Genomic DNA, 17,419 nt, shown 5'->3' on the forward strand with positions numbered 1-17,419 from the left:
AGTGTCACCCCGGGGCGCTCAGGGTGGCCCGGGGATGTCCCCAGGGCGGAGCTGGTGCTCTCCCTCGGCCAGCAGCACGCTCATGGCGCGGTGCAGCAGCAGCACACCCAGGCGCCGGCGCCGCGGGCCCGGCCAGGCCGCGGCCACGCCGTAACACGGCCCCCGGCGGGCGTTGGTCAGGGACTGCAGGCCTGGCAGGGACAGCGGGTCAAGGGGGCACCCACGGGGACAGCCCTGGGACCCCCCTGAGGGTAGGAATGGGGGGATTTAGGATTTGGGATTGGGAATGGGGGAGTGGGGGGTTTCAGGCTGTGGGATTTGGGATTGGTACTGGGGTTGAGAATGGGGCTCCGGGCTCTGTGGGGTTGGGATTGGGATTGGGGCTGGGCACAGGCTCTGGGCTCTGTGGGGTTGGGATTGGGAATGGGGCTGGGCACAGGCTCCGGGCTCTGTGGGGTTGGGATTGGGAATGGGGCTGGGCACAGGCTCCGGGCTCTGTGGGGTTGGGATTGGGATTGGGGCTGGGCACAGGCTCCGGGCTCTGTGGGGTTGGGATTGGGAATGGGGCTGGGCACAGGCTCCCTGCCTGGTTCAGGCTCACCCAGCGCCTCCAGCATGCAGCTCTCGCGGGTGAGGGCCTCGGCAGGCACACGGTGCTGGAAGCACTGCAGGGGCACCACGCCGTGCCCGCCCGCCCAGATCTCCAGGATGCGCCGCACCTTGGGGCCACCCTGGGGACAGCGGCACCGTCACCGCGGCCACAAAGGCATGGGGACAGCCCCAGAGCCCTGGGGACAGCGGCACCGTCACCGCGGCCACAAAGCCCCAGTCCCTCGACCTCCAGCCCCCCAGTGCAGCCCCTCATCCCCACCCCAACAGGCTCTAGCCCTCATTCCCAATCCCCCATTCCCGTCCCCACTCCCAATCCCCCGTTCCCATCCCCACCCTCTGTGTCCCACGCCGGTGCTGTGCCAGCGCCTGGTGCAGGTGCCACCAGGGCCTGGCGCGTGTCCCCTTGCCCACGTAGAACACGGCGGTGACGAAAGTCCGGAAGAGCTCGGTCGGGCTCAGGCTGGGGCTGCGCCGGGGCAGGTCCCGAGTGATCCTAAGGGACAAATCCCGGATCTTTTTGGGGTCTGAGCCGCCCCTACGCTGGCACGGGGGTGTCTGAGCGGTGCCCGCACCTGGGGTCCAGCAGGAGGTAATTGAAGCTGGACTTGAGCCGCCCCCCGGGCCAGGGCCGGCCGTGCTCCGGCCGCTCGAAGTGTCCGGTCAGTGCCAGCTCGTCCTGGGCGCAGTCGGGGACGCGGCCGGACCTCAGCGCGGCCACCAGCTCCGGGCTGTGCCCTGCGGGGCAGCGCCAGCGCTGGGCACCACGGGGAGGCTGCTGCGCCCGTCAGCAGAGCCCGAAAACCCCGATGGACACGGCCCCAAACCCCAAACCCAGCCCCATTACCATCCCCATGACCCCAAACCCCTCCTTGCCCACCCCCGCCGGCTCAGGGGGGTCCCTGTGGTGGCACCCGAGGGTGACACCCCTGCACTCACCTTGAGACCACCCCCGCTGTCCAGAGGCGGTGACAGGGTCGGGATTGTCCCCGAGCGCCACACGGCCACCCTGGCAGGTGCCACCCGCGGGGCTGCTGGTGCCATCTGTGTCACCAGGGCTGTGACACTGGCGGGGTGCCAGGTCCTGTGTCACGTTCTCCTGGTGGCTCTCGGAGCAGCGGGTGGCACAGCCGGGTGACAGTGGCACGGGCGGTGTCCCCAGGTCCCCACTGGCACTGCCAGGTGGCCCCGGGGCCAGGAGGTGCCCCTGGGACCGGGATGTCCCCAGGGGCGAGTGGCGCTGACACCCAGAGCCGCCCTCGGGCTCGGGGCTGCTGGTGGCACTGGGGACACCCCGAGCGACACACGGGGACTTCCGGGGGTGTCGCCGGTTCCCTGGGACCGGCCGGACCCCGGCGCAGACTTTGGGGGAGCCCCGGGAGGGTGGCAGAGAGTTCTGAGGGTGTCCTTTGTCCCCAAGTCCCCGCAGGACTCTGGGACCGGATTTGGGGACGCCGCCACCCCTTGGGGACAAGCCAGAGACCACGCGGGTGTCACCCCAAGAGCCGCCGGTCCCTCCTCCATCCTCAGCGGACGCGCCCCTCTCCCCTGCGGTGACACAGCGACCCGGGGGAGAGGTGACAGCGACCATGGGGGCTCTCGGGGACTTCGGGAATAGGGAGGGGGAGGAAGATGAGGAGGAGGAAGATGAGGAGGAGGAGCGGAGCCGCGCTGCCACCGCCCGCAGGCGGCTCCTGCTCCGGGGGGTGACGTGGCGGTCCCCAAGATTGTCGCAGCCCCGGGGGGTGGCACGGCCAGGGGAGCGGGGCGGGGAGCCCCCGAGGCTGCAGCCCCCGAGCCGGGCAAGGAGCTCGGGGGTTTGGGGGGCGGCCCCGGGGCGCTCCGGCCCCAGATCCTCCCCCGAATCCCGGGGGTTTGGGGCGGGGGCTGCGCACCCCGGGGCTCCCCCCAGGGACTCTCGGACTGTGACGAAGCTCTCGGTGCTGTCCCCAAGGCCAGCGGGGTCCCCATCCCCCGGCTGTGTCACCTCGGTGTCGGGGACAGCAGCGCGTCCCCAGGGGATGTCACCCGCGATGTCACCCGAGCTCTGAGGTGCCACCGAGTGCCTGCTGAAGCCACCGCGGGGCAGGGGGGACCTCGGGGACACCGCGTGTGTCCCCAAGACCCCGCCTTGGCGCTGCCTCGGAGACACCCCGCCGGCAGAATGGGGACAGGGGACAGCCATGTCCCCAAGGCCGGGACTGGAGGGATCTCGTGTCTTTGTCCCCAAACCGCGGCTCGGGGGTGGCTCCTGGGGCTGGTCGCGGTCCCAGAGCAGCGTGCTGGAGGCCAAGGGTGGCAGGGGGACAGCGGTGTCCCCGCGTGGCTCTTGGGGACAGTGCGGCCAGAGAGAGGGGACGCCGCTGTCCCCCGCCTCGTCCAGCAGGGACCTGCGGGTGCTGCTGAGGGGTGCGGCCTCGGGGATGTCCCCAAGGGCCACACAGGTGTCGCTGCCATCCTCGCTCAGGAAGGACAGGGCCCTCCGGGGCCACCCCGGTTCTGGGGACAGAGATGACGTCACCCCCCGGCTCGGGCCCCCCCCGCCCCCCCGGGGTTTGGGATTGTCCCCAGTGAGGAGGGGACACCTTGGGGACCTCACCCTGTGCGGGGCTCCGGCCGCGCTGCAGCGCCAGCGGCTCCTGCGGGGAGGGGACAGCGCTGTCACCGCTGCCAGGGCCACCACGGCGTGGCACAGCTGTCCTTGTCCCCCATTGCGGGGGTGTCGCTGTCCCCAGCGCTGTCCCCTCACCTGTGCCCGCAGCAGGAGCCCGAGGCAGCGGTGACACCCGCGGGCCGCGGCCACTTCCAGCGGTGGCAGCTCCCGGGAGCAGCTGGGTGGTGGCACCGGGACAGGGTCACCCCCAGGGCACGGCCACCCCTCGGGGACACGTCCGTGCCACCAGCACCTCTCGGGGACATCCCCACCGTGGGCCACCGATTGTCCCCCCCGGTCCCGGTGCCACCCCCGGTGCCAGCGGCCCCTCGGCGGCGCCGGTGTCCCCTGATGTCGCGTGGTGTCCCGCACGGTCCCGGTGTCCCCCGTCAGTGTCCGTGTGTCCCCACCCTGTGCTGGTGGCCCTGTTCCGGTCCCATTGTCCCGGTGTGTCCCCGTGACCCCGCTGTCCCCTCCGCTGCCCCCCCCGGTCCCTGCGCCCCCCTCCCTGGATCCTGGATCCGATATCCCGGTGTATCCCGGTTTATGCCGGTGTATGCCGGTGTATCCCGGCGTTTCCCGGTGTCCCTATCGCGATATCCCGGTATATCCCCGTTCCCCCCTCGCTTACGCTCGGCTCATCCCTCCCGTTCAAACGCCCCGCGCTGCCGCCGATTGGCTGAGAGCGAGCCAATAGGAGGCGGCCGAGTGCGACAGCGCCAGGTCCGTCAGATGACGTCAGACGCAGGGGGGCGGATACAAGTCACTCAGCGCCCCCCAGTGTCCCCAAACCGGCACCGCCCAGTGCCACCAGTGCCACCAGTGTCCCCAAACCGGCACCGCCCAGTGCCACCAGTGCCACCAGTGTCCCCAAACTGGCACCGCCCAGTGCCACCAGTGTCCCCAAACCGGCACCGCCCAGTGCCACCAGTGCCACCAGTGCCACCAGTGTCCCCAAACTGGCACCGCCCAGTGCCACCAGTGCCATCCACTGGACCCCCATCCCCATGACCTGGGGGTGACACAGGGCCACCAGAGGGGACACATGACCGGGACAGGTGACACAGGGCCACAACAGGTCACCCCAAAAACACCACAAAAACACCACAACTGAGCAAAACTCTTTTCTTTCTGCACCCACACCACAGGGCTGCGGCACCCCAGTGTCCCCAGCCCCCGGGTGCCATCGGGGCTGTCCCCTCAGGCGGTGGCCCCGCTGTCGGGGCTGTCCCCTCAGACGGTGGCCTCGCTGTCGGGGCTGTCGCCGCCGTCCAGCAGCGCGTAGGCCGCGTGGCTCTGGCAGGGCCGCTGCAGGGGATGCGCCAGCAGCTTGGCCATGCAGTTGTGCAGCTCCAGCGCCGGCCCCGCCAGCGCCACCTCGTACTTGTAGCTGGTGCCTTTGGTGTCCAGGCTGCCGAAAAAGCTGAACATGTCCTGCCCGGGGGACGCAGCAGCAGGAAATTCCCGTTATTCCAAGCCCCAAACCCGGAGAAATTCCCTCTTCCTGTCCCTCTCATTCCGGCACAAAATTGCCCCCCAAAAATTCCGCTCTTTTTGCAGCACCCCCCTTGGTGATGACACCTCCTTGCCCCTCAAATTCCTCCCAAATTCCCCCTTTTTCCCAGCAATTTCCACCCCATTTCCCTCCAAATCCCCCTTTTTCCTCCCCAATCCCCCCAATTTCCCAATTCCCCCCATTCCCATCCAATTTTCCTCCAGATTTTTCCTTTTTCCCTCATTTCCCCCTTTTTTCCCCACATCTCCCCCTCAAATCCTGCCATGGGGCACAAAGGGGGGAAGCAGGGATTTGGGGGAAAAACGGGAGAAAAATTGGAGGAAAAGGGGGAAAAAGAAAAGTAAAATGGGGACAAACGAGGAAAAAATGGGGGATTTTGGGTGGAAAACGGGGGATTTTGAGTGGAAAATGGGGGATTTTGGGGTGGAAAAGAAGGATTTGGGATGGAAAATGGGAGGATTCTGGGGGAAATTTAGGGGGATTTTGGGGGGAATTTGGAGGAATTTTGCCCCCCTTACCTTCCAGCTGCTCTCATCCTCCTTCTCATCCAGCCCGTTGTGGATGTAAACAACGTCGAAGAAGAAATAGGGGCACTGCAGCAGCTTCTGGGGGGGAAATGGGGGGATTTGGGGAAATCGGGGGACATTTGGGGGGAAAAAAGTGGGGGGAAAGGGGAATTTGGGTGGAAAAAGGGGGATTTGGGGGTGGGAAAACAGTGATTTTGAGCGGAAATGGAAGATTTTGGGTTTAAAAAGGGGCATTTTTGGCTGGCACGGACCTTGACATGCTCGCCCCCACAGAACTGGGGCTGGCAGCCCGGGCGCCCGAACACCAGGATGGTCCTGACCACGTACGGAGGAGGGATGGTCTGGACATTGTCGGTCACCGGCAGCTCGATCTTCTGCTGGCTGGGGACAGCGACAGGGACACGGGCAGGGTGGCACCACAGGGACACCCACGGGCTCCAGGAACGGGAGGTAGGGGTGGCACCCCTAGGGACAGGGACAGGGACAGGGTGCCACTCCCCCCCGGCCATGCTCACATGAGGTTGAAGAGTCCGTCCAGATCTGAGAGCAGGGTCAAGGCTGATCCTGGCACTGCCTGTGCCACCCTTGGGACACCCAGGGACATCCCTGGGACACTCCTGGGACACCCCTGGGACACCCTGGCACCACCTGGGACACCCCTGTGCCACCCCAGGACACCCCTGGGACAACCAGGGACACCCTTGGGACACTCCTGGGACACCCAGGGACACCCCTGGGACACCTCTGGGACACCTCTGGGACACCCAGGGACACCCTTGGGACACTCCTGGGACACCCCTGTGCCACCCCTGGGACACCCAAGGACACCCCAGGACACTCTGTTGGCACCCAGGTGACCCCAGTGACACCCATGGCACCTCAATGACACCATGGCACCTCAGTGACACCCAGCACACCCCAATGACCCCAGTGACACCCCTGGCACCCCAGAGACACCAGTGGCACCGAGGTGACCCCAGTGACACCCCTGTCCCCGCGGTGGCACCCACGGCAGGCGGATACTGAAGGACTGGCACACGACGGTGTCCAGGTCGTAGAGGCAGCTGCAAACCTCGCGGGGATCCGAGGTGAACCCAGAGAGCTGGCACGGCACGGGATGGCACCTGCTGCCACGGGCCTGGCCCTGGGCCCGCCCTGTGCTCCATCCCCACCCTGTGTCCATCCCCTCCGGCCACCCCCAAACCCACCCAAGCACCCCCAGACCCCTCCTGGTGCCCGTCCCCACCCCAGTCCCCTGTGCCATCTATGTCCCTGTCCCCATCCCCTCCCGACACCCACAACCCCCCCCAGGCACCCCAAACCCCTCCCTAGGCACCCCACACCGCCCCCAGGCCCCCCCCGGCCCCACCTGTCCCCGTGCCCACCCCGTACCCACCCAGGTGGCGTCGTTGTTCACCACCACCAGGGCAAACTCGTGGCTTTTGTCAATCTTGTGCTTGGTCCTGACGAACATCTCGATCATCTTCTGTGCCACTGTCAGGGCATTGCTGCGGGACCTGGCACCCCAAAAACACCCCAAAAATCACACCCGGCACCGGGGACACGGCTCAGGGCACCCCAAAATCCCCAAAAACCTCACCTGGAACCCATCGGGCACCAGGTCAGGGACCCCAAAAACAGGGGGAACAGGGATGGGCACAGGGGACAGGGACAAGGATGAGGACAGGGGATAGGGGACAGCGACAGCGACAGGGCACAGACGGGGCTGACGTCCCCATGGCACACGCTGGCACTGACCCGTTGAAGGACTCCAGTTTGGGCACCGCCATCTCCTCGGCCAGGTCCAGGCACAGGATCTGGGGGGGGCACGGCTGAGACCCCCAGAGAGCTCCCGGAGCTCCCAGTACCACCAGTATCTCCCCAGTACCCCCAGTATCCTCACTGGGAGTATCCCAGTACCCTCCTAAATGATATCCCAGTACCCCCAGTATCCTCCCTGCCAACACCCCAGTTCCCCCCATTTCCCTCCCACTCCCCCCAGTCTCTCCCAGTCTTCTCCAGTCCCTCCCACTCCCCTCCCAGTGTCCCCCAACCCTGTCCCAGTCCCTCCCAGTCCCTCACCACTTTCTCGGGGCAGTTCACCCGGGGTGTTTTCACCGTCACCTCGGCGGGGGTGGCTCCGGGGCCGTGCCAGGCGCTGCCCGGGTGGCCGGAGCCAGCCTGGGGGCTGTGGCCAGCGCTGGCCGCCTCGCCCTCGCCCTCGCTGCGGCTGCCCACGCCGGCCTGGCCGCTCGGGGCCCGGTCCTCGGCGCCCTCGGGGTTCGAGCGGGTGCGAGGACGAAGCTCTGGAACCTTCTCCTCCTCATCCTCGGCAGCGCTGCCCGGCTCCGACGTGTCCATCTCCAGGAAAATTACACCGACGGGGGGTTCTGGGTGGGATTCCAAAATCAGGGGGGTCAGGGGGTCACGGTGTGGCTGGGACCCCAAAACCGGGGCGCTCAGGGGGGCTGCTGCTGCGTGGGAAGCGGCTCCACAGGCAGGGTGGAGGGTCTGGGGGTCCCCCACACCTCGGGCCCCCTCCCCCGCTTCCCGGGACCCCCTCCCCACTCATCCCCCATTTCTCTTCCCGGTTTTCCCTCCCTCCTCCCTTGCCCCTGCCCCACGCCCCCATCCCTTCACGCCCTCCCTTCCCCACGACCCTCCCCGGTTCGTGTTCGCCCCCAAAATCCCCCCAGAATACCCCAAATCCCCCCAACCCCCCCCCCGAGCCCCGAAAGTCTCCCCACGCCCCCATCCCCTCACTCACCCCCTTCCCCGCCTCCTCCCAGTTCGTTTTCGTCCCTCGACCCCCAGATCCCCCCCGATTCCCCCGACCCCCGAGATTCCCCCGCGCCCCCCGATTCCCCCCGACCCCCAGACTCCCCCCGATTCCCCCCGACCCCCGAGATCCCCCCCGCGCCCCCCGCGCTCACCGCTCGCCGCCGCTCTGGCCCCGCCCCGTCCCGCCGGAAGCGGCGCCGCGCGGAGGCTGCTGGGAGTTGTAGTCCCCGGGGACCCCCGGCAAAGACCCCCCCGCCCCACAAATGCTCCCGTAGAGCTCGCTGCGCTCCTGCCGCACCCCAAATATCGTGTGCACCCGCAGAAACCGCTTTCTGCACCCCAAATGTGCATGTGCACCCCCCTCTGCCCCCCAAATATCCATGTGCGCCCCAAATGTCGTGTGTACCCCACGGAAACTGATACCTGCACCCCAAATGGACAGGTGCACCCCAAATCCTCCAGTGCGCCCCCAGAACCTCCTCCTGCCCCCCAAATCTTTCTGCCCCACTCCCCCCAAACCCCCCCTCAACACCCCAAACCCACCCCCTGAGCACGCCCCCCCACTTCTCACAGCCCCCCTGGACTGTCCCCCCTGCACCCCAAATCCCTCCCAGGCCCCCCAAATCCTCCTGCGCACCCCAAAAGTGCTGTGGGGTCCTCCTGCCCTCTGTGGGATGAGGCGGCAGCACCCCGGCACCGGGGAGGGCAGGGGGCACACGGGGGGGTCCGGGGGATTTTGGGGTGGCGTTTGGGGGGCAGAGCCCCCAAAGGGCGCCTCTGGCAGCACAAGAGTCACAGGAAGAGGAAATCCCGGCAGGAACGGGGCCGGAGGCACAGCCGGAACACACCGGGACAGGGACGGGGGGGAACGGAACCCCGAGGGGGCTGGGACATACTGGGACATACTGGGAACTACTGGGAACTGCTGGGATCTACTGGGATCTACTGGGAACTACTGGGATCTACTGGGAACTACTGGGAACTACTGGGAACTACTGGGAGCTACTGGGAACTACTGGGATCCTCGGTGTGGGTCCAGGACATCCCAGGAACCCCCAGTATGGAACTGGGACGTGTCAGCACCCCCAGTATGGAACTGGGACATGCTGGGAGCACTGGGAGCCACGGCCTGGAGGAGGTGAGTGGACACAACTGACCCACACGGAGTGACCCCACACGGAGAGACCCACACGGACTGACTCCACAGGACTGACCCACAGGGACAGACCCCACAGGGACTGACCCCACAGGGACTGACCCACACGGACTGACCCGCAGGGACTGACCCCACAGGACTGACCCACAGGGACAGACCCCACAGGGACTGACCCCACAGGGACTGACCCACAGGGACTGACGCCCCCCGGTCCCGACCCCTCCCCTGGCCCCGGGGCTCCTCGTGCGGGCTCCGGGCCGGGGTCCCCTCTCCGCACCGGGGGCAGTGGCCGGGCGGGCCGGGCCGGTGGCCAAAGCTCGTCCGTGTGCCAGCAGAGCCCGGCCGGTGCCACCCGCTGTGCCCCCGGGGCTGGCGGGGACACGGCCACGCCGGCCCGGTCACTGCGGGACGAGGAGGAGAAGGAGGAAGAGGAGGAGGAGGAGGAGGAGGAGGTGGCCGGTGACACCGGGGACATCCCGCGCTCCGAGCTGGGGTCGCTGGCAGAGGTGGCACCGCGACAGCAGCAGCGACAGCAGCGCCCCGCCAGGTACCGGGACAGCGGGGACCCCGGGAACGAGGGGACACCGAGACCCAGAGGACATCAGAACCGCGGCGACACGGGGACTCTGCCACCCCTCACCGTGCCCCTCATCACCCCGCAGGGAGGATGAGGATGAAGACGAGGACGGCTGCGACGCCACTTCCACCGTCCCCACTGTCCTCGCTGCCAGTGGTGGCACCGGTGAGCGCCGCATCCCGCGCCAGCTGTGTGCCACCCCGCGCTGTCCCCAGCGCTGAGCCCGTGTCGCTGTCGCTGTCACTGTCCCCAGCGCTGGGCCCGGATCTGTTCGAGCGCCTGCAGCACGCCGTGAGCTCTCTGGAGCGCGCCGTCTTCTCCCGGCACCGGCGGCCACCTGAGAGGCCGCTGCCACCGGCCCCGGCCTGGCACCGAGCGGTCCGGGTGAGCCGCGACACCCCCGCCGTGCCCCACGGGGTCCCTGCGTGTCCCCCCAAGTGCGCCCAGTACCGCCCAGTACCGCCCAGTATCCCTCGTGAAGCCCTGGTGTCCCCACGCGTGCTTCAGGCATCGCTTTGGCATCATCCAGTGTCCCCCCAGTGTCCCACCAGTGTCCCACCAGTATCCCCAGTATCCTCCCAGTGTCAGGACGGGCTCTCACTGCCCGGCCGGACATTCCCAGAGCCTGGAGGAGCTGAGCCGGACCCCAGACTGGTCACCCCAGCCCCCGGACTGGTCACCGCGGTGGTGGCCGGAGGTGGCCGCGGCTCAGGGGTTACCGGAGGAGGTGGCGAGGAACGCGAGCCTGCGGGCGAGCCTGCGGCAGCGCGGCGAGGAGCTGGGCCAGGCCACGGCAGCGCTGCGGGCCCTGCGGGGCGAGCGGGACCGTCTGCAGGGCAAGGTGGGGGACAGCGGGTGACACTCCGGGGGTGGCAGCGGGTGACAGCAGAGCCGCGCCGGTGCTGAGCCCCGTGTCCGGTTCAGGTGCAGGAGCTGCGGGAGGCTCTGGCCGGGCTGGAGGAGCTGGCGGGGTTTGGCGGTGACATCCCCGGGACCGGTGACACTCCCGGGACCGGTGACACCTCTGGGACCGGTGACAGCCCTGGGACCGATGACAGCCCTGGGGTTGGTGACACCTCCAGGACTGGTGACACCCCCAGGATCGGTGACACCTCTGGGATGGGTGATACGCCCGGGGTCAGTGACACCTCCAGGACTGGTGACACCCTCGGGGCTGGTGACACCTCTGGAGTCGGTGACACCCCCAGGACAGGCAACACCCCCATGATCAGTGACGCCTCCAGGGTCGGTGACACTCCCGGGACCGGTGACACCCCCGGGCCCAGCAGCCCCCTGGGGCGCCGGGTGAGTTTGGGGCTGGGGCGCGGGCGGGTCCTGCCCTGGCGCGGGGCTCTGGTGTCCCCTCTGCAGGATGTCACCGGGGTGGTGACGGTGCTCGGCCCCACAGGATGGAGCCCCTCGGGATAAAATCCCGTGGAATGGAAAACCTGGGGATAAAAAACCCCGTGGGGTGCAGTTCTTTGGGGTAAAACTCCATGGGATAAAACCCCTCGCTCTCCAGCCCCTGCCGACCCAGCCCCATGCCCCGCTCTCCCCGCGACCCTCGGCGGGCCCAGGGCCGGAGCAGGAGCAGCGGCTGCAGCAGCTGCAGGGGTGAGTGTCCCCGAAGCCCCGAGCGTCCCCAAATCCCCCGAACCCCCCGAGCCCCCGCGCTGGGGACACTGAGGCTCGGGTGGCCGCAGGCTCCAGGCGCAGCTGCGGGACTCGAACCGGGAGCTGACAGCGGCGCTGGGCGAGTGCAAGGGCGAGGCGGAGCGGCTGAGCCAAGAGCTGGAGCTGAGAGCGGCGCGGGACACGGCGCTGCGGCTGGCACTGTCCTGCAGGTGGGGACAGGGACAGGGACAGGGACAGGGGATGGGGACAGGGACAGGGACAGGAACAGGGACACGGCGCTGCGGCTGGCACTGTCCTGCAGGTGGGGACAGGGACAGGGACAGGGGATGGGGACAGGGACAGGGACAGGAACAGGGACACGGCGCTGCGGCTGGCACCGTCCCGCAGGTGGGGACAGGGACAGGGACTGGGGATGGGGACGGGGACAGGGACAGGAACAGGGACACGGAGCTGCGGCTGGCACCGTCCCGCAGGTGGGGACAGAGTACAGGGGATGGGGACAGGGGTGGAGGCAGGGACAGGGAGAGGGGTGGGGACAGGGACAGGGACTGGGACAGCGGTGGGGACAGTCCCCTGAGCCCCTCGTCCCCAGCGAGCGCTGCGGGGGCGCCTACGCCGCCCTCCTGGAGCTGGTGCGGGCGAAGGTGACACCGCAGGATGGCACCGGCGGGGGTGAGTGACAGCGGGAACACGGGGGGACATGGGGGCACTGCGGGGACAGGGGATACTGGGGATACCGGGGGGATGCTGGGAATACCGGGGGGATACTGGGGGACACTGGGAGGGCCTGGGAGGATGCTAGGGGTACACTGGGAATACTGGGGAGACACTGGGGCAAATCCGGGACGATGCCTGAGGCACGCGTGGCCACACCGGGGGCTGCACGAGGCATACTGGGCGCTACTGGGAGGACCTCGGGGGGCACACAGGGACCTCTCGGGGCACCCCAGTGCCCCCCACCCCCCCTGCGGGTGCACCAGGAACCGCGGCAGAACCGAGCCCGGCGCCGAGCCCCGAACCCCCTCGGCCAGCGGAACCCGAAACCCACCGGGACCCTGCGGGCAGCCCGGGGGCTCGCAGGTACCGGGGGGCGCGGGGCTCCCGGCCCGGAGACCCCCCACCCTCGGGGATACCCCCGCGCCCACCGGCGCCGTGCCCGCCCCGCAGCTCGGCGGGCACGGAGGAGGAAGAGCTGCGGGAACGCATCCGGAGGCTCCGCGCCGAGCAGGAGGCGGTGGAGGGGTCCCTGCTGGACACCCCCGAGCCCCCCGGGAGCCCCCCGGGCCGGGACCCCCGAGGCAGCGCCGAGAGGGTGCTGAGGGAGGCGCGGGCGCTGCTGCTCGGCTGGAGGAGGCCCGAGAAGGAGGAGCTGCTGCAGGAGCTGGCGGTGCTCAAGGTGCGGTTGGGATCCTGCCCTCGGTCCCTCCATGGATCCTTCCCTTGGTCCCTTCCTGGATCCCTCCATGGATCCTTCCCTTGGTCCCTTCCTGGATCCCTCCATGGATCCTTCCCTTGGTCCCTTCCTGGATCCCTCCATGGATCCTTCCCTTGGTCCCTTCCTGGATCCCTCCATGGATCCTTCCCTTGGTCCCTTCCTGGATCCCTCCGTGGATCCTTCCCTTGGTCCCTTCCTGGATCGCTCCGTGGATCCTTCCGTGGATTTCTCCCTGGGTTCCTCCCTGCGTCCCTCCTTAGATCCTTCCATGGATCCTTCCCTGGATCCCTTCCTCAATGCCTCCATCCTCACTGGATTTCTCTCTGGGTTCCTCCCCGATCCCTCCCATGATTTCTCCATGGATTTCTCCATGGATCCTTCCCTGAATCCCTCACTGGATTCCTCGCTAGATCCCCGGTTCCCCCCTGCCCGTGCCTCAGTTTCCCCGCTCGCTGCGGTTCCAGGAGGCGCTGGCGGAGCTGCGGGCGCGGCTGCAGCTGGCACAGCGGGAGAAGCGAGCCCTGGAGCTGGTGCTGGCCGCGCAGGGGCCCCGGGAGGCCGCGCTGCGCCTCCTGCTCCGGCACCGGGAACGGGAGCGGCACGGGCGGGATGGAGCCTCCGGCAGCTCCGGCAGCAGCTCCGGCAGCAGCTCCGAGGAGGTGGGGATGGATCCCACGGGGAGATCCCCGGGATCTGGGATTGCGGGGGTCCCCAGGGATGGGAGACACCCCGGGAATCTCTGCAGGAGGCGCGGATCGGCCGCGGGGCAGCGCTGGCTCCGCGGAACCGCCCGGACCCCGAGAGAACCAGGGAGGAGCTGCTGCGGATCCGGGCCAGGCGAGGGCCGGGAACGTGTGGGGCTGGGATGGTGTGGGGATGGGAATGTGTGGGGATGGGAATGGTGAGGGGCTGGAATTCTGTGGCCTGGGAATTGTTGGACTGGGAATGGTGTGGGACCGGGAATGGTGCTGGGATGGGCATAGGGGTGGCACAGGTGACACGCGTGTCCCCAGGACGGAGACTCTGTGGGGCTGGGACGGGCACGGGGGTGGCCCGGGTGACACGGGGGTGGCCCGGGTGACACGCGTGTCCCCAGGACGGAGCGGCTGCGCGGCCGCGCTGAGGAGCTGGCGCTGGCGCTGGAGCGGAGCAGCGCTGCCAGCCGTGCCCAGCAGGCGCACAGTGTCACTGTCACCACGGAGCTCCTGCAGGCGCACAGGTGGGCCCGGGGCACGCGCTGGGGGGGCCTTGGGGACCGTGTCCCCTCGGTCCCCGGCGTCGCCTGGGTGTCCTGAGACGCCTGGGTGTTCTGGGGACCCTCAGTTCCCCGAGTGCCCTATGTCCCCTGGATCTTCCAGCTGCCCTGACTCCCTAAATCCCGGAATTCCCGGCTCCCCTGAATCCCCTGACTCCCTAAACCCCCAAACCCCGGTGTCCCCTGACGCCGGTGTCCCGCCGTGTCCCGCCTGTCCCGGTGCAGCTCGCTGGCCCTGGCGTACCGCGGGGCCCGGCGGAAGCAGGCGGAGCAGCTGCGGCGCCTGGAGGCGCGGGCGGCGGCGCTGCGGGTCCAGCACGGCCGCAGGGAGCGAGCGCTGACCCGGGCACTGCGGAACCTCCAGCGGCACGGAGAGACCTGCGTCTAGAGAGCCCCCCAAATCCCGGAGGGGAATCCGGAATCCCGGGGGAAATCCGAAAAAACATGGAGGAACCAGAGAGAGCGCTGGAGGAAGCACAAAGATCGCTGGACAACCCGCAAAATCCCTGGAGAACTCAGAAGAACACTGGAGTGCCCACAAAAATCCCTGGAGAAACATGAAAATCCCTGGGGAAACCCCCAAAATCCCTGGAGAATCCAAATAATCCCTGGAGGACTCCCAGACCCGGGAGGTTCCTGCTGCACCCCCATAATAAACTTGGGGTTCGTCCCGGCTGCCTTTGGGGTTTTGGGGGCTCCCTCGGCTCGGTTTGTCCCAGGAGAAACCCCAAAACCACTCTGGAGATGGGATGGGATCCATGGGATGAGGGCTGGATTTTCCCTGGAGTGATCCCACGGCAGAGTTCAAGGATCATGGGATTGATATCTGGAGGTGTAGTAGTGGAGAGGGCTGGGAGAGGGATGGGGGATTGGGGATACAGGGCTTTGGGATACAGGGCTTTGGGGTGTGGAGATTTGGGAATGCAGAGATTCAGGGATTTGGGAATGCAGGGATTCAGGGATTTGGGAATGAAGGGATGCAGAGCTGTGGGGATGCAGTTTTCCAGGGCCATGGGGATGCAGGATTCAGGGATATCCCTGAATCCTGAATTATTGCTGAATCCTGAATTATCTCCACATCCTGTGGCCCCCAGTGCCACCCACACTGTCGCCATGCTGTCCCCACACTGTCCCCACACTCTCCCCCGCTGTCCCCATGCTGTCCTCCCACTGTGCCCCCACTGTGCCCCCACTGTCCCCACGCTGTCCCACGCTGTCCCCTGCTGTCCCCCACTGTCCCCACGCTGTCCCACGCTGTCCCCTGCTGTCCCCCACTGTCCTCACGCTGTCCCCCGCTGTCCCCGGGGTTGAAGGTCAGGCCTCGGCTCCCAGGAACCTTTTGAGATTCAAATTCGCTGCCGGGGGCTCCGCGCGGGGTCACGGCGTGAAAGGCGGGGTCACCTCGGGCCTGGGGACAGCAGGGGACAGGGCAGGTGGCACCTCAGCCATGGTGGCACTGGAGGACAGGGCAGGTGGCACCTGGTGCTGGGGACAGTGGGGGGGGCAGTATCCAATCCCGATCCAATCTGGATCTGATCCCAATCCAATCCCAGTCCAGTCCTGATCCAATCTCAGGCTGGGTTTGTCCTCGGAATTCCTGATCCATGTTCTGGGTCAGGATTAAGGGAAAAGCAAAGCTGAGCCTGGAATTTGGGTGCAGCAGAGACGGCCATACAAGAGATCAGACCCCAAAATTCCCTGGGTTTAAGGGCCTGATCCCAACCCCCCCAAATTATCCTCACAGTCCTTCTGGGGACAGGGGGTCTCAGGACTGGCATCCCCCAAACTCAGCCCCATTCCCAGCTGGGTTTTCCAGGGGTTATTCCATGATTTGGGGTCTTTAGGATGAAACCCCTAAATCCAGCGAATTTTGGGGTTTGATCTCATTTATACTCAGTTTTGCTTTTCCCTCAATCCTGACCCAGAACACGGATCAGGAATTCCAAGGCCAAACCAAATTCAATCCTTGGGGACCCCACAGTGTTTCTGGGATCACCTCAGGGTTTTTTTTGCAGTCACTCCGAGGGTTTTTTGGGGGTTCACTCCAAAGTTTTTTTTGGGGTCACTCTGAAGTTTTTTTGGGGTCACTGCGAGATTTTTTTGGAGTCACTTTGAGGGTTTTTTTGGGGTCACCCCAAGGTTTTGGGGTCACCCCGTGCCCTGCCCGCCGGACTTTGGGGACTTTGCCCGGGGCAGGGCGGGGTTCCGGGGGTCAGGCACCTTTTCCCGCAGGATTATTCCGATTATCCCGTGGTTAATGATTCCCAGGAATCCCAGCCCGCACCTGGCCAGCCCTGACGGGTCCGACTGGATTGACCACATTGCAGCCGCCTTTTATGGGGCTGCAGGGCTTTTTTGGGGCCGAGGGATTTTGTGGGGCCGCCGGGGCTTTTTGGGGTCACAGGACTTTATGGGGACAAGGGATTTTATGGGGCAGTAGGATTTTATGGGGCCACAGGATTTTTTTCCTGGTTCAATGTGGGGCTCCCAGTTTGACACTGGGATTGCAACTAGATCCCAGAATCCCAGTGATCCCAGTGTGATCCTGGCATCCCAGTGACCCCAGTTTGATCCTGGAATCTCAGTTTGATCTCAGTTTGATCCTAGTTTGATCCCAGAATCCCAGTTCCATGCTGGGATCCCGGTGCCTCATGGGGCTCCCATTCCAATCCCAGGTTCCTGGTGCAACGTGGGGATCCTAGTTTGATCCCCTCTATACCCATCCCCACCCCCATCACCATCCTCTCCCCTTTCTCCCCATCCCCATCCTCTCCCCGTCCCCATCCTCTCCCCATCCTCATCCTCTCCCCATCCTCTCCCCTCTCTCCATCCCCATCCCCATCCCCATCCCCATCCCCATCCCCATCCTCATCCTCATCCTCTACCCTCTCTCCTCTCCTCCCCTCTCCCCATCCTCTCCCCTCTCCTCATCTCCATCCTCTCCCCTCTCTCCATCCCCATCCTCTCCCCTCTCCCACCCTCTCCCCTCTCCCCTTTCTCCCCATCCCCTCCCCTCTCCCCTCTCCCCATCTTCATCCTCTCCCCTCTCCCCATCCTCATCCTCTCCCCATCTCCATCCTCTCCCCCTCTCCCCTTTCTCCCCTCTCCCCTTTCTCCCCATCCTCTCCCCTCTCCCCATCCCCATCCTCTCCCCATCTCCATCCTCTCCCCTCTCCCCTCTCCCCTCTCCCATCCTCTCTCCTCTCCCATCCTCTCTCCTCTCCCATCCTCTCTCCTCTCCCATCCTCTCCCCATCCCCATCCTCTCCCCTCTCC

The 17,419-nt window shown here is 66.7% G+C and overlaps 3 protein-coding genes across 4 annotated transcripts; 1 reads left to right on the forward strand and 2 right to left on the reverse strand.

Moving 5' to 3' along the window:
• Positions 1 to 18: 18 nt before the first annotated feature.
• ANKLE1 (ankyrin repeat and LEM domain containing 1) lies at positions 19 to 3,904 on the reverse strand. Its single transcript, XM_040054250.1, has 8 exons — positions 3,894 to 3,904; positions 3,359 to 3,440; positions 3,209 to 3,248; positions 1,549 to 3,108; positions 1,185 to 1,347; positions 946 to 1,105; positions 602 to 731; positions 19 to 191 (listed from the first exon to the last, which is right to left on the reverse strand). Exons 1-8 carry the CDS (start codon positions 3,902 to 3,904, stop codon positions 19 to 21), a joined length of 2,319 nt encoding a protein of 772 aa, XP_039910184.1.
• Positions 3,905 to 4,373: 469 nt separating this feature from the next.
• BABAM1 (BRISC and BRCA1 A complex member 1) lies at positions 4,374 to 8,269 on the reverse strand. Of its 2 annotated transcripts, none has more exons than XM_040054221.1 (9): positions 8,239 to 8,269; positions 7,388 to 7,695; positions 7,064 to 7,122; positions 6,702 to 6,822; positions 6,329 to 6,407; positions 5,821 to 5,845; positions 5,557 to 5,686; positions 5,297 to 5,380; positions 4,374 to 4,696 (listed from the first exon to the last, which is right to left on the reverse strand). In XM_040054221.1, the coding sequence occupies exons 2-9, from the start codon at positions 7,664 to 7,666 to the stop codon at positions 4,496 to 4,498; spliced, it is 978 nt and encodes a 325-aa protein (XP_039910155.1). In that variant the 5' UTR covers positions 7,667 to 7,695; positions 8,239 to 8,269; the 3' UTR covers positions 4,374 to 4,495. The 2 variants fall into 2 exon arrangements, with proteins under 2 accessions (XP_039910155.1, XP_039910154.1); XM_040054220.1 differs by having other exon boundaries at positions 5,297 to 5,383.
• Positions 8,270 to 8,997: 728 nt separating this feature from the next.
• USHBP1 (USH1 protein network component harmonin binding protein 1) lies at positions 8,998 to 14,788 on the forward strand. The gene is made up of 15 exons (XM_058424442.1): positions 8,998 to 9,224; positions 9,578 to 9,789; positions 9,905 to 9,984; positions 10,073 to 10,203; positions 10,442 to 10,660; positions 10,744 to 11,124; positions 11,342 to 11,433; positions 11,523 to 11,663; positions 12,047 to 12,126; positions 12,405 to 12,534; positions 12,622 to 12,850; positions 13,354 to 13,548; positions 13,635 to 13,894; positions 13,986 to 14,108; positions 14,370 to 14,788. Exons 1-15 carry the CDS (start codon positions 9,147 to 9,149, stop codon positions 14,530 to 14,532), a joined length of 2,514 nt encoding a protein of 837 aa, XP_058280425.1. The 5' UTR covers positions 8,998 to 9,146; the 3' UTR covers positions 14,533 to 14,788.
• The last annotated feature ends 2,631 nt before the right edge of the window (positions 14,789 to 17,419 follow it).

This window comes from Hirundo rustica, unplaced genomic scaffold (genome assembly GCF_015227805.2).
Source record: "Hirundo rustica isolate bHirRus1 unplaced genomic scaffold, bHirRus1.pri.v3 scaffold_61_arrow_ctg1_1, whole genome shotgun sequence".
In the NCBI taxonomy this organism is placed as follows: Eukaryota; Metazoa; Chordata; class Aves; order Passeriformes; family Hirundinidae; genus Hirundo; species Hirundo rustica.

Bases quoted from the DNA above. Each gene is read 5' to 3' on its own strand.
- BABAM1 (XM_040054220.1), bottom strand. From the start codon at position 7,666: ATGGACACGTCGGAGCCGGGCAGCGCTGCCGAGGATGAGGAGGAGAAG. The intron at 6,823-7,063 runs GTCAGTGCCAGC...TTGGGGTGCCAG, and splicing joins AAACTGGAGTCCTTCAACGG to GTCCCGCAGCAATGCCCTGA. The intron at 5,687-5,820 runs GTGAGCATGGCC...CGCTGTCCCCAG, and splicing joins GACGGACTCTTCAACCTCAT to CCAGCAGAAGATCGAGCTGC.
- ANKLE1 (XM_040054250.1), bottom strand. The intron at 3,109-3,208 runs GTGAGGTCCCCA...CTCTGTCCCCAG, and splicing joins CGGCCGGAGCCCCGCACAGG to AACCGGGGTGGCCCCGGAGG. The intron at 1,106-1,184 runs GTGCGGGCACCG...TTTGTCCCTTAG, and splicing joins TACCTCCTGCTGGACCCCAG to GATCACTCGGGACCTGCCCC.
- USHBP1 (XM_058424442.1), top strand. From the start codon at position 9,147: ATGGAACTGGGACGTGTCAGCACCCCCAGTATGGAACTGGGACATGCT. The intron at 9,790-9,904 runs GTACCGGGACAG...ATCACCCCGCAG, and splicing joins CGACAGCAGCGCCCCGCCAG to GGAGGATGAGGATGAAGACG. The intron at 12,535-12,621 runs GTACCGGGGGGC...CCCGCCCCGCAG, and splicing joins GGCAGCCCGGGGGCTCGCAG to CTCGGCGGGCACGGAGGAGG.